This window comes from Chaetodon trifascialis, chromosome 22 (genome assembly GCF_039877785.1).
Source record: "Chaetodon trifascialis isolate fChaTrf1 chromosome 22, fChaTrf1.hap1, whole genome shotgun sequence".
In the NCBI taxonomy this organism is placed as follows: Eukaryota; Metazoa; Chordata; class Actinopteri; order Chaetodontiformes; family Chaetodontidae; genus Chaetodon; species Chaetodon trifascialis.
In genome coordinates, this window is record NC_092077.1 from 11,643,254 (window position 1) to 11,657,558 (window position 14,305).

At 43.2% G+C, this 14,305-nt stretch overlaps 1 protein-coding gene across 2 annotated transcripts; it reads right to left on the minus strand.

The window, feature by feature from the left end:
* Window positions 1-6,105: 6,105 nt before the first annotated feature.
* Window positions 6,106-13,819, minus strand: ints13 (integrator complex subunit 13). Of its 2 annotated transcripts, XM_070992492.1 has the most exons (18): window positions 13,655-13,819; window positions 12,692-12,942; window positions 12,416-12,490; window positions 11,971-12,173; window positions 11,531-11,611; window positions 11,213-11,303; window positions 10,971-11,099; window positions 10,615-10,638; window positions 8,995-9,079; window positions 8,729-8,821; window positions 8,484-8,573; window positions 8,195-8,373; window positions 7,947-8,111; window positions 7,545-7,699; window positions 7,208-7,438; window positions 6,978-7,108; window positions 6,505-6,640; window positions 6,106-6,388 (listed from the first exon to the last, which is right to left on the minus strand). In XM_070992492.1, exons 1-18 carry the CDS (start codon window positions 13,656-13,658, stop codon window positions 6,352-6,354), a joined length of 2,160 nt encoding a protein of 719 aa, XP_070848593.1. In that variant the 5' UTR covers window positions 13,659-13,819; the 3' UTR covers window positions 6,106-6,351. The 2 variants fall into 2 exon arrangements, with proteins under 2 accessions (XP_070848593.1, XP_070848594.1); XM_070992493.1 differs by lacking the exon at window positions 10,615-10,638 and having other exon boundaries at window positions 6,107-6,388.
* Window positions 13,820-14,305: the final 486 nt, after the last annotated feature.

Consider the following 14,305-nt stretch of genomic DNA (forward strand, 5'->3'; position numbering starts at 1 on the left):
TTGTTGGGTTTCGCCATTACCTGATTATTCTGGATTCACACCTGCTTCGTGTTGGATTCATCTGCCTGTTTTGGGCTGCCTCTCTGACTTTGAACCTTGCCTACCTCATGTTACTGTTAGCCTTTAATAATATGCTATAAAATAAATCATTGATCTGCATCAGCCCTGGCCAGCCCTCAGCATTTGGGTCAAACCTCTCTTAGGAGAGATCTGAGGAGAGATCAATGTGTATATCAGCAAATGCCTGACAAAGAAACATGCTCACATTGCCAGACAGGAACGCTTCCTGAGGAAACATAGTCGAGTCTAATCGACATGGACAACAAACTGCAAAGTGTTTATAAACCTGAATGGTTCACAAATGGAGGCAAAAGTGCTGGTCATAAAGGAAATGACACAACTGGACAAGTAAAAACATCCCCTGGTTGAACAACAACCAATGTAATGAATGAGCATAAAGTGTGACTGACATTCTAAACATTGGCAATGAATGTCAGATGTCAGTTATTTCCTGTACTAACTCAATCATCAACTTAAAACGCTTCACGACGATCAACAACATTTAATCAAAATAAGACTACATCTTAGTCTACATCTTTGCTATCAAGTTTGAAAAGAAAGAGTTTGATTCTAGCTCACTTTAATATGTGTAGCCTCAGGAAAATGATTCATGAGATTACCATGACAGCTGGCTGTCGAAGGATCTAAGTTATATAGAAGAGAAAAGGACAAATGTGGTGGATTGCTAAATTTTTTTTGTAAAAATTTACCTCTTAAATCAACTCCAGTATGCTTGTAGATCAGGGCGACCCACTAGCACTGATCAATTGTTAATTGGGTGACAGGAAACCTGACACTTTTAGCTCTTGCCTGGATGAAGTTTCCTCTCTGTGGCAGCTTTTCTGACAGTATGTCTTGGGGTGTTCCACAAGGGAGTTGCTTGGGACCACTTTTATTTTCAGTATTTGTAAATGATTTACCAAACATTGTTAAAAAAGCGGATGTAATTATTTATGCTGGTGACTCAACTTTGTTTTGTGCGTCAGCTTTAGCAGAGCTGAGAGAGAGTCTATATTTTGAGTAGCATGTCGCTACTAAATGGGTGAAAATGAATAAATTAGTATTGACAGACCTAAGCTTTAAAATGAATGATAATGGGATTTTGGTTTGTCTCTGTGTCTCATAGGGATACACTGTCCTGCTCTGGGGGGGGAATTGCCGTCTGGGCTAGCCTCCTACTTCAGTTGAACCCCATGACTCTTGATGCCAGCCATCGTATTCGTTTGCTCAGCATCATGGCTGACTACCTGCACCTTCCACTGGGTTTTGTCTGCCTATTTTCAGGAAGAAAATCCTTCATACAACAAGAAAAGAAGCTCAGGGTTTGCAGCCAAGGTGGGCTGGAAGAGAAAATTACTCGTGGTAATGAAAATCAAGATGCCTCAGCAGATGTTTCTCAGCTTCTGTGGCCTGTTGGTTGTCAAGGAGAGGAACAACAGTCTGATTTAGTCAAGATACTGGAATACAGTATGACAGCAGGAAGGTTGGCCAGGATGCTGGAAGCTCCAGTTTTGGGTTGGAGGGTGCTTTGTGCATCTGGAGTGGTCCAACATAAAGTTAAGAGAGACTTGCACAGGCCATACCGCAAGGATGTTAGCAATCGCCTGGAACGACATGTATCTACTGACAAAATGATTTTTCCACTTTTGCACACATTCATCAGTGTTGAATTTGGCAGCACTCATTCAAACTGGTTTTCATTCCACAGTTCTCAGGAATATATTTATCAAGCTGGGCTTTCTGCCTCAAAAATACAACCTCCTGGCTGCAGTGAACTTGCACCAGAGGTCACATCAGATACCTCACTAATAATTTCTGAGTGTTTCTGGACTACAGAATTATTTCGTACACCCTCTTTCCCTGAACAGCAAATCATCATATCAACAGTCAAGACTTTTGTCAGGGAACCTTCAGCTGACATTGCTCTTTCATTGTTACCGCCATCCACACTACACAGTATTTACACCGCATTGCTGCTGACCCCAGACTCTTACAGTGTCACCTCCATGCTGACACATGAGGTGGTCGACAGAAAATCGCTCACCACTTGTCTGACCCTCCAACCCCAACCTAAGGAAACCCCCCTCTGGACTGCTGCTTTCACAGCCAGCCACACTGACTCAGAAAGTCCTCCCACACTGAGCTCACAGGGTAAGTCTGCTGCTGTTGCCTTCTGTATGACTACATGGCATTGTTCTGGGTGCTTAGTCATTCAACTCATATGTTGTAATGACTTGACCTTGTTTGAAAGGGAGCCCACATCTGAATGAAGTTGAATGAATAGAGGAACATATGGACTTATGTATTGATGGAAATGTGAGAAGCATGAATGACATGGAAAACAAATGACTATGTTATGTTGAGGATTGCATGAGGAATTATGAATCAGGAGGATGAAAACACCTGCATTAACTTATATACACTCTGAGACAGCGGAAAGAAGCTGCAAGCACAACACCTTGCACGAATGATGTAAAAATGGTTTTGGTGTTTGGTCAGTAGCTTACAGTAGGTTTTGAGAACTTTTCTTTTTTTTTTTTCACTGAAAACAGATGTCTGAGCTGTTGAGAGCGGTGAGACTATAAAGTTGTGCGTCAATGAGCTGAAAGATGCTGAAACACTCCTTAGAGCTCAGGCTTAGGTGATTCTTTTCTCTGTGTGTTTGGGAACAGAAAAATTAAGTTTGGTGACTGAATGAAGAGTTGTTAGAGCTTTTGTTTATGAATGCATATCAGTGAAAGACTGTCTGGATGAATGAATGAATGAATGAATGAATGAATGAATGAATGAATGAATGAATGAATGAATGAATGAATGGACAAATGAAGTACATCCTTCAACAATCCCAGATAACAACATTCATGATTTGATTTAATTTCATATTTTCTTGCATTCATGGAACTGATTTTTAAAATGTACTGAATTGTTGCAATTTCTCTTTCATAGGTCACTTCATCTATAACCAAGGGCCAATTAAAGACCACCACACTGCCAAACCCACACTCCAAAACCTCCCATCTGTTTCTCATCCACCTCTAGCAGAGAATTATAATCATATCCTGCCACTGAGCTCCAGATTAAAGTCAAGACAGTCACTGCCACCATCAAACAACATGCCATCGACTCAGCTATTTCCAGATGTGTCACCAACCTCATGTTTAATGACCGAGCAATTCTCAATAACTCAGCACTCTGGTACAATCCAACATCTGTCCTCAGTTCTGAATCAGGATGTAATGTCTCAGCTAAATGTAACAACTCAGGATGCGTCATCGACCGCTTTAACGGCTGAGCTGACAGTGTCTGGACAAACTGAACTGGAGCCTTCGCTCTCAGCATCCTTATTGGAGCCCTCAGTGGCGACACTTACACCAGCTTTACCTTCTGAGCTTGGCTTTTTTACTAGACAACTCGAAACACCCAGTCTCACAAATCCAGTATTTACAGTGGATTCTCTCAAAGCATCACCATCAATGCCACTATTGCAGACATTCTCTAAATCTTTGCCACCTGTCCCATTTCAAGAACAAGCATCTAACAAGTCAGCTCATGAGAGTCTGCAATTCATGACATCCATGCAACAAACACTCAATACACTGCAGCTTAACATATCCTCAATCAGTGGAATGACAACAAGCATGGATTTAAATGCAGCAGCCCTGACTTCATTTGTTCCAGACCTAAGTGTGACCCATCCAGCTCCTTTCTCAGTATTTCAGAGCACAAGACAAGTGTCTGAGGACCATTTTGATCCCACTGCTCCCTCTGCTGTCCAAGAGCCATACATTACATCCTTTATTCATCAGATTCACAGTCTTGATCCTTCATTCCCGTCATGTGGCCAATCTGTGGCACAGGATCATGTCTATGTCAATAGTTGCACCCCTAAAATCAAAAGCACCTACCTCAAGAGCACAGTGGAGCACATGCTGGATGTTTTGGCAAGTTATTCACAAGATGAGAAGCACTGGACTGCCTTTAAATCACAGTTTTTAACGTCTGATTCAAGTGGACAATTCTTTTTAACCTCAAATCCAGCAATGCATCTGTCTGCCAGCATGACTACAGAAATAAACCAGGCAGCAGCCACTCTGCAAATGGACATGTCAAACAGTCTTTCTCTGGAAGACAGTGGCTTCTCAGTAATCACACACACATCATTAGCACCGATGTCATCTGTCTTCAGTGGCAATTGTGTCAGTATAGAGAATTCCTTGTTAATCTGCCAGACAGACACCAGTGGACCAATCACAAAAGGACGTCCCACGCAGGAGATTCTGAGCACATATTTGAGTCCATTTTATGGGATGTTCACCACATTATTAACATCATTACAAGCTGTAGGCCTTTCTTCGTGTAGAAGTCAGAGCTCAGTTCAACCAACATCTTCAGCTTCCATCTCAAGTAAGTACCATCAAGGACACCGTTACCATTGAGCAAGTGAAACTGGTTGCAGTGGGCAGCTGCCTGTGAACACCAAAAACCAAAATATATTCTAGGCTTGATAAATAAATACACAGAGGCATGAATATATGAACAAAGTACCTTTTTATTAATACATTTACCTGTTGACAGATGTGTTTATTCAATAGTTCACTGCAATAATTTAAACATTGTTTTTATATGTTACAGGCTCCGTGAATCTCCCACCCAAAGTGTTGCAGTCTATTCCGGTGTTGACAGCGACTGTTGGCTTCCCCTTCCACTACTCAATCCCACCTAAAACCTTCCTGGATCCAGAAGATGGTGAGGCAGATGCTCTTTCACTGGAGATTAGGTTGATTGATGGGCCTCCCGTCAGCGTTGGTACCTGGTTGGCACTGGATGGTCTGGAGCTTCATGGTGTTCCTCTGGAGGTGGACCTGCAGTTTGCTCCTCAGCACCTCCTCCTGGTTGTCCGGGACAGCCAGGGTCTGAGCTCCTGGCTGCCTCTGACCCTGGATCTCCATCGTAGCCTTGTTGACCCCTGCCACGTTTTCACCCTGACAGCTCAACGCAGTCTTCACACCATCCTCCGTCACCGCCATAGGGTCGAGCTACTGCTGAGAAAACTGTCTCGCTTCTTTAACAGCTCTAGCAACCACCACCTCTCTGTTGTTTCCATGAGGCCTGGGTCCACTGTGGTGTCCTGGTACAACTACAGCTTGTGTGTGGCGGATCGTAACAGACGCTGCCACGCTGATCAAATACGGAGCATGTGGTTGGCAATGAGGTCTGCAGATGGATCAGTCAACCTTGCATTTCGTGAATCAATGCTTCCAGAGTTCCCCATCACTAAAGTTGGACCTCTGAGCTACAGACAAAACTGTTTCTCCACTGCTTCTCCTCCCATATTTGATCCATCTACCCCTGCTGGCCACACTACCCTGACTCCAAGTAAAGGCACAAACACTTCCCTGAGTCCCACTTCTAATACATGTGTCCCTGCATCTCCAGCTATCACTGCCACCTCCCAACAGATGAACCACTATCAGTGGATGGCTGCCATGTTCACAGCCCTCCTCGTTGTCTGCCTTCTAATCCTGATTGTCCTCCTCGTGGTTGCAGTGTTCCATTTCTGCAAAGGTCGCAGAAGGTCAAGAACGACCGCCATTTGGCCTGCAAGCAGGGTGCTTTCAGTTCAAAGCCGGGATCTGAGAGCCATAAGACCGAGGCGGCCTCCGCTGTTCCAACCTGAACTGCCTCCACCACCACTGAGACTGTGGATCAGCTTCTCACAAGGTGACGAGGGGCCATCAACACATGAGCAAGGAAGGAAAACTCTTGACAAGGCGCTACAGCCTCGTCCTCCACAGTATGACTTTAAGTATCTAACATCAAAAAAAGCTGAATTCAAATAAAATATGATTAGAAATACTTTTTTAAACTTAAAACGATGGACTCTGCTCACTGAGATCAAAGCAAGCGGCAAACACAGAAGTTTGGGCCCTATTTGGACTTTGGAAAGAAACAAATACATTTCATACATATATATACATTTAGAGAGACCTCTTACCTTTGAAGGGTTTTTTGTTCCGGTGACACAAGACATCAACAACAATCGTCAACAATTCATCACTGTTACATTTAATACACAAAAGCCAACAGCAATACTCTCTATTAACACTTTTATTGCGTTGCACAATATGTGAACAGCATATCTACAAAATCATGGTTAAAAAAATTAGAAATTCCTCGTTAGAGTTCACGGTCTATTTCATCTGATGTCCTTGTTTTGGGAGTATAACGTTAAACACTGTGGTCCACAATCTCATCCTTGGCAGGGGGTGAAGCAATGGATCGGTGGAAACATCATCTGGAGGCTTTGCCATTTTCATGAACGTCCATCCTGTGAATCGGGAAAATGGAAGAAATGAATCGTTAGATGTGATCTGATACATGTTCAGCTCATTCAATGTAAGAAAAATGTTCCACTGATAAATAAGATATTTTGCAGTAGCACACCCGTTCTCGTCTTTGAGCTGCTGATACAACTCAAACTTGTTGTCCACAGAGCTCACTCTTCCAACAAACTCTTGGTGCTTTCTGGAATTGGCTGCGGTGATGCGGTTGGTCCACATGGTGAGAAGCGAGACAGGGCCTGCAGCAACAGAAAAAGAAAAACACACCCAGTCAGGCCACAGCGATCAGCAGGTTTCTGCCTTATCACTCCTCCTGGCTTTCCTTTCATATTTTCACTTAACATGTATTTAAGAGGTTGGTCTGTGGTATTAAAAAGCTCTTAAATTTAAGACTATGAACCCTGCAGAAACCCTGCGCTTACATTGTCTGAGCTGAGACCAAAACGGGAACCTGGTGTCCATCTTGCCTACAAAGTTTTATAAAGTGGAAAACTGCTTAGTGAGCATGGACGCTGCCAGCAGTTTGTCAATGATTTCTCCATGACTCAGCAGTACTTTTGAGGTGGTCTGTGGTACCTTTTGCTCTCTCGGGAGGTTGGACCTCCTCTGTGGAAAGACGCGGCTTCTTGTTGAGCGGCTCCGGAGAGTCCGGGGAATCCTTGATCACCTCCGACTCCTGGTCTTCTTTATCCAGCAAACCCTTTAGTCTACAGGTTAAAAAAAAGACAGTGAAAGGACAGAAAGTTTCGTGACCACCAAGATTCTTTTTGCCACTGAAGTTAGGCGACAACCTGAGCACCACTGACCTCTCAGAGTCCTGCCAGCTTTTGTCTTCTGCGTCCTTGCCGCCGTTTTTCTCCGTCCTGTCTTCCCTATCCTCCCTCTTCCTCCCTCTCTTCTTCCTCTCCTCCTCCTCGGGAGGTTTGCTGCGGCAGGCGATGATGCAGTCCAGTACCCGCTGGTGTCTGTCCGTGTCTCCGGAGTGAGTTTTCACTAACGTTTCCAGCTCGTTCCACATGATGCGATACTGTTCGTCTCTGGGGAAAGTTACAATGCAGAGACATCAGCGACTCTGCTGACTTTCAGAAATTGTGATGCTCATTTAACCAAAAAACAAGATGTCAAATGTTTTTGAATAAATACCTCTTGGGGCCTTTGCCTCTGGATCCTACGGTGGAAATAGGGAGGGGGTCGTTCTTCCTCTCCATGTCTACCAGGTTGTAAACTGTCTTCTGACAGGTCAGGACGTCCTCCTCAGACAAAGTCTCTTTCACTATCAGGTTAGCCAAAGGAACCACCTAGGGGAGGGAAGCAGGAAGACGCAGGAATGAGATGGAGGGTGATGATGTGGGCCAACATGGAGGCACAGAAACATGGAAAACAGCAAGCTCCAGATTCTCACAACACCCAGTAGGCAGATTATCTTTTATGTGCAGATGTTATCATCCAGGAAAGGCAAGCCAAATATTTTGGAACGTGATGGAAGCTTCACTATGATAGAAATCTTTGGCAGAAGACAATCAAAGTGAGGACGGAGCTGCTCACTGCCTGCATGTTGAAGATGGTGGTCTGGGAGATGATCATCGGCCAGTATCGAGTGTGACGTTCCAGCTGAGCTTTGGCCCTCTCAGCTGGTAGTTTCCCAGAGGGATCATGGGAAGACTCGGACACAGGAGTGAGCCGGTTCTCCCTCATGAATTCACCAAAGTCCTGAAACAGACAAAAAAAAAAAAACTGTTACCATTTGAGGATTACTGACAGATGTTGAAACAGCCGGTGTGAGTTGAACGTACAGTGATGCGGTAGTCTGTAACTCTGCCCCCGCAGCCCTCGCTGATGGAGGGCGGGTCCTCCAGGGTGGAGCGGTTGCTGTTGAGCACATGCAGGAAGATCTCACCCCCGTGGCTGCTGAGCATGTGGCTGATGACCTTTGACCCCGACTTTCTCGGCTGCTCCAGCAGCACCGATCGACCTGTGGGCACCAAAGAAGGGAGGCAGCCGACCAACAATTAGCCTGCAGATCGATTCAAGGCAAGGACAGTGGACACAGGACAGATCAAAATGAGGATTTATTTATCTTACCGTTTAGGAGGAAGTTGGTCAAACATGATGAGGGACGGCTGTTGACGTCTGTAGGGGAGATGCGATAGGCTCCTGTACAGTAATGCAGTTCTGAGGTGGAAAAAAAAACACATAGACAAAATAAATCAGTCAAGTCAATGCTGCCATCAATAACTCTAAAGCCTAAAGGGATATAATACTGTATGTCTTTTTCCTCAATTGCTACGACGTCAAAATAGAACTTATTGATCGCTGACTGCGCCCACCTATGCTGTTGGTTCGTGGAGTGCACCATTTCAGTGTAATGGTCTCTTTGAGTCCGTTTTCTCGAGTGCTGGTGCCAGCCATATGCAAGTCTCCTGCACAACACAAAGATGACATATGATGGTTGACTTTTGATGATAAACTGCTGAATTTCAAAAAATATTCAGCATACATAAAATCGCTATGCGTACCAAACAATCTGCTTAATCCTGTGCAGTTTGAAGCTCTTATAATGAAAACTCATTTTCACTGATTTATCAACACCCACCGCTTTTAATGAACTCCAGGTGAGCGTCTCTGTGATGCAGGAGTTCGACGTCATAATTGGCTGATGTGTTGGCATGCTGCTCTTCCTGTCCGTCCGCAGAGACAATAACAAACACAGGTCAGCATGGAGTCCGCTCTTAAAATGTTTAAATTAATACACAAACACACACAAGCACAAACACACATCAACACTGCTGATTTCATGTTCCAAAGGGCAAATGATAATGGACAAAGTGAAAGAAAAAAAGTTTGCTTGCTGGGTGGCTCAAGTCTGTCTTCTTCTGTTCTCATCAGACTAGTGTTTAATGCAAATGTGCTGAGATTCACACAACACGGAGCCTCCACCCGTTTGACATAAATCATGGATTCCCAGTCTTACAAAACCAACTTAAGAAAATTTGGACCCAAGCCTAAAAGTGGAATCGAGCAACCATTGATCTAAAAACAAACTTTTTAATGACAAGCTTTAAATCTGAGCTTTCTACGCTTGAAAAAATAGCAGTTTTAGGGCAGCTTGATGCAAAATCCTGAGTGGTGTAGTGGTGCCTGAAGAAGTGGGAATACTCTTAATTTCTGCCTTTAACCCAAACCCCAACAGCAGTGATGTAACAATGTGAGGTTGTTTTTAATTCTGGAAGCAAATTTTTGATTGAGTAGTTCATGTCATCCTTCCTATTAATTAAAAATTCCAAAAGCCATATTTTATTGCACTATTTGAGGTTAACCAACAGGGCAGACATTTTTTTGGACAAGGCATGCCCCGCCTTACTCCCGCCTCTGATTGGCTTACCCTGATAGTCAACCATAGAAGACTAGCCAATCAGAGACAGAGTAGGGCAGGTTATGCCTTTGCCATCCTAGGGAAAAAAGATTGTGCGCTCACAGCACTCCACTGTTAGATGTGCATCAGAGGTGATTGCGTAGTGGATATATGCAATGCAGACTGAAAAATAAGTAAAGTATACGTCTTACACCTGCACTACAACCACTGGGAATCATGTTTAAACATTTACAGGTCAGGTTTTAAAAAAATTTGTTATCCAGACAGCAACAATGGACCACATCAAAACACTAGGAGTGGGGGGGATGAGTGGGAACTGATGAGGAAAACAGAGACCAGGGGAAACTTTGGACAACTTTTAAGGTGTGAACACCTGAGAGACACTGACAGTATTTAATAACTCAGAAGAGGCAACGCTGGTCACAGATGTTTGGATATAAAAACATTTGAATACAATGTTCGCATTCTGCTTTTTTTTTTTAATCAGAATTTTGCAGAAATATGTCAAAACAGCCAAAAATGGTTGATTTTTCCTAAACAGTTTGAATTATTTTAAAACAGATGGTGAATCAATAGTTTTTTAAAAGGTTAATTTCAGGTGTGGATGCTTTTCCAGCAGACCCCAAACTCTGTATTCCCTGGGTGTCCACCGTGAGACCAGAGTTGCCTGTCCTTCACTGGAGCCTCACCAGCAAATCTGAAGACCAAGTGTCACATCAAAATAAATGAATGACACTGTAAGCCTGTTGCAACAGTAGAGCTCAAAACACATACTTCAAACTAGGTGGTGTAAACTCTGACCCTTCCTCACTTTGATGTGTGTGTGATAAGAGTACTAACCTGGTCGCAAACATTTAATGTGGGCTAGCAAAACAGAAAATACAGCATGAAACCAGCAGCAGATTCACAGTCATATCAACATGCAGATGAGATAAACAAAAAAAAGATGAGACTGCAGAGATGCATGAGTAATTACAGGTGAGGAAGGGCTCATACATAAAGATTAAGCAGGAAAAAAGAGAGTGAAGGTTGTGAGAGAAATTTAAAAAGAGCACTCGATCAAGTGAAAAGAGGGAGTGGTTCACTGCATTCTAGACATGACAAAATTTTTGTACTAGCAAAAGAAAAAAAAATGGAAAAGTTAATGTGAGTTTTAATTTTGTGCACAGCCAGACGACGGGCAAGAGGCCCCTTACCTTCATGGGGATGTTTGTTATGGTGGTGGACGCCAAGTCAAAGTGCTGCTGGACCAGAATGTTGAGTTTGGTGGCCAGGTGGCGGCCTGCGCGAACGCTGTGAACCTCGCTGGTGAGCAGAGGGGAGATCTGATGCAACAAGAGAGGAAGATGAGACGTGGTGTCAAAATCCAGCATTGACCATCACGTTTTCCGACTGAGTGAAAACTATGACCGCGGTTTTCGTCCTTGTTAGCACCCACCTCTTTCTTCGGTCGGTCGGACACCAGTGTGTCCTCACCCTGTGGGTAGATGTGGACAAGAACCAGGTCACACTGCTGGATGGCCATCAGCCTAAAACACACAACAGTGAGAGGTAAGAAAACAAACCAATGAGTCATTTATCACCTTCTCAAAAGTGGAGAATCGCTGTAAAAACACTGTGGTGTAAGCCATGCCAGATATGTATGGAGTAGGAGAGAATTATCAACACCGTATTTCAGCCTATTTCAACCACATTACAATCTAAATCATTTTAACAAGCGAGTAACACATTTCTCCGCACATCGTCTGATACTGACCTGTCTGAGCCCGCCGCCAGCTTGTTTTGTTCTAGAATGGTTTCCTGGATGCAGTCTTCCAGCATGCGCACATGAGTATCACTGTATAATAAAAACAGAGCACTGCATTAGTTTAAAATGGTATAACATACCTAGAGCTTCCTTTAGTAATACCAATAGGCTAAATGAAGCCATAGTACATAAGTCAATACCACAGTCAAACTTGATTTGTGAAATTTTTAGTTACTGTTGACACTATCAGATCTAGTTTCATTTTTAAGGCTGTTTTTTGCTGTATTTCATTATATTGACATGTGTTTGTAACATACTTAATCCTCTATACAAGCAAATGAGGTGAACAAACTGTTAGGAGCATCAGACACACTGAAACTAGCAGAAACTATCAACAACTGGCCGACAGGCTGCTGTTGACTGTCTGTCATGCTACTGGCAGTGTTTACCTTTTCGCATTGGTAAGGCAGATAATACGCCCCCTATTGGCAACTCTGTCAGCTGTGTCCATCAGAGAGGTGCGCCTCTCATGCTGCAACTCTGTGATCTTGCATAAGGACTCCACCGCAGCAACCAGCCCATGCAGGATGCTGCAACACTCAGGGTCCTCGTGTGGGTTGGGTGGCCCAACAGCTGCCAGGGCTGACATGAGCTGCCACAGAGGAGGAGAAACGGCATAATCATATTGCAAGTCCAACTTTGAAGAAGACTTCTGCTAAGATGTGGTCACTGAAATGTTGCATTTCTCTAAAATGTGGTTAACTGGAGCTGCTGAAAGTACACCTTTAAAATGTAATGACAATCACTGTGGGACCGCGTGTACACTAAAAGTCATACTGCATTAAAAATTACACTTGTTCCAGTGTGACTGAGTTTGTTTTGGCAGTGGATTACCTCATGAGTGCTTTGGTCTTCCTGCCTCCAGCTGTTCAAGATGTGGAACTCTGAATCACTCACAATGTAATTAATCTGTAAAATAGAGAGGTGGCAGAAAATGTGAACAGCAGTGCTGATGTCATCAGTAAATACATTGGTTAAAACTTTCGAAACATATGATCATATGTCCAATTTCCCCACTTCCCCATCACTTAAGTGAAACTGGTGGTGGAGAAACAGCTTGAGATAAAACATTTCAGTCTGAGTTTAAAAACAAACAAACAAGAAGCTAACCAGTTTGCCTCTTGGATAAATATCGTAGAGGATCCGGCAGTACTCCATGGAGCACTCCACAGCGCAGGTCCACAGGGACTTGGACACGGGGGCCAAAGGAATAACCCCTTGGGCTCGACTCTTCGTCAGCACGTCACACTCCACCTGTTGGCGACTTGACTCTGACATGTAGGGACAGTGGTCCACCACAAAGACCGTCTTGTGAGACACCGAGAACATCTTGGTTTTGCCAATCTGCAGCATGTACTGATCTGCAAGAGTAACAGGAAAATAGCACCAATGTTAAAGTGTAAAGATACAATATCTAAAATTAATTTCCCTGTATTCTCAATGAGGAAAACAGCTTGTCAGCCAGGATTTAGGCTGATGTGACATTGTAGGTTAAAGTGAGTGACATCACACACTGAAAAAAATCTGGGTGTGAACAAATACATGAAAGATTGAATTTCTTTTTGAGTTTCATGGGATTATTTTGACACAAAATATTTAGACCCAAATTCTGACATGTATTTCCGGGAACATCTTAAACTACAATCTCCTGGTTACAAATATGCAGTGTAAAGAATGTGTAATAACACAGATCTCCAAAAAGTGGATTTAAGTAAATACGCACAGTCTTACACAACTGAAAAATATAAGATAACAAAACCAAAACCAGAACAAAACAAAGTCCAGGTTGTGCAGTACGCTCTAAGTGTAGTGTTATATGACACATCTAGCGTTAAATAGTATCGAAATTACCAAACAACTGCATCATTACAACACATCTTTGCAATTGCAAAATCTTTTATAGTACAACCAGTCTCACGACATGCTATCAACGCCCCAACATCGTTTGCAAGCTAACATTAACTACTAGCTAAGGGTGCATGACACTAAGCACCACGTTAGCCTTTTAGCTAACACTAACCAGAATCATTTGTTTGCTGATTCACGTTTATTACCAGCGACATAAACTCTTACCCATTGTGGCATTTGCGTAGTATTCAGCTAAATGTTTTCTATTTAATGCACTTCTAAGAGATCATCATCACCTCACTCTTTTTAGACACTTGAAGTGACTAGTACAAACAATACACTTATCCGTTACAGGCTAGCAGGTTTGTTATTAGCGGAAATGTATCCAGTGGTGTTTCGTCACAATTTCCCTTCCCCTTGTTGCTAAGCCACATTGGTTCCTAGCCCCATCTGTAACTTCAACAGTCCGTACGTTATGATTCATCCACATAAAACGCTCAGAAAAAAAAATCTACAAATATTTATATTTTCCCTGTTATACAGCAATGGGTCGAAACGTAATATATATTTTGTTGTCATACAAATATCTTCTGTCTGCCGGGAGTTATCACACATTTGCATGAGGTGAAAGAAACTCTTAAAATGAACCGTTGCTTCACTCGGTTCTCTTCTGGTGAGGATAGCTATGGCCGGAGAAGTCTGGAAATATTGGTAATAAACATTGGCCTGGCTTCAGGTAAACATGCTATCATTACAGACAGACAGCAGACACATATGCGTCTTTAAAATGTCTTTTAAGTGACAACCCGCCACAGGATATCGTTGCAGTCATTTGAATGAATTAGCGGGACAACGAACCAAGTTCAGGGCTCGTTA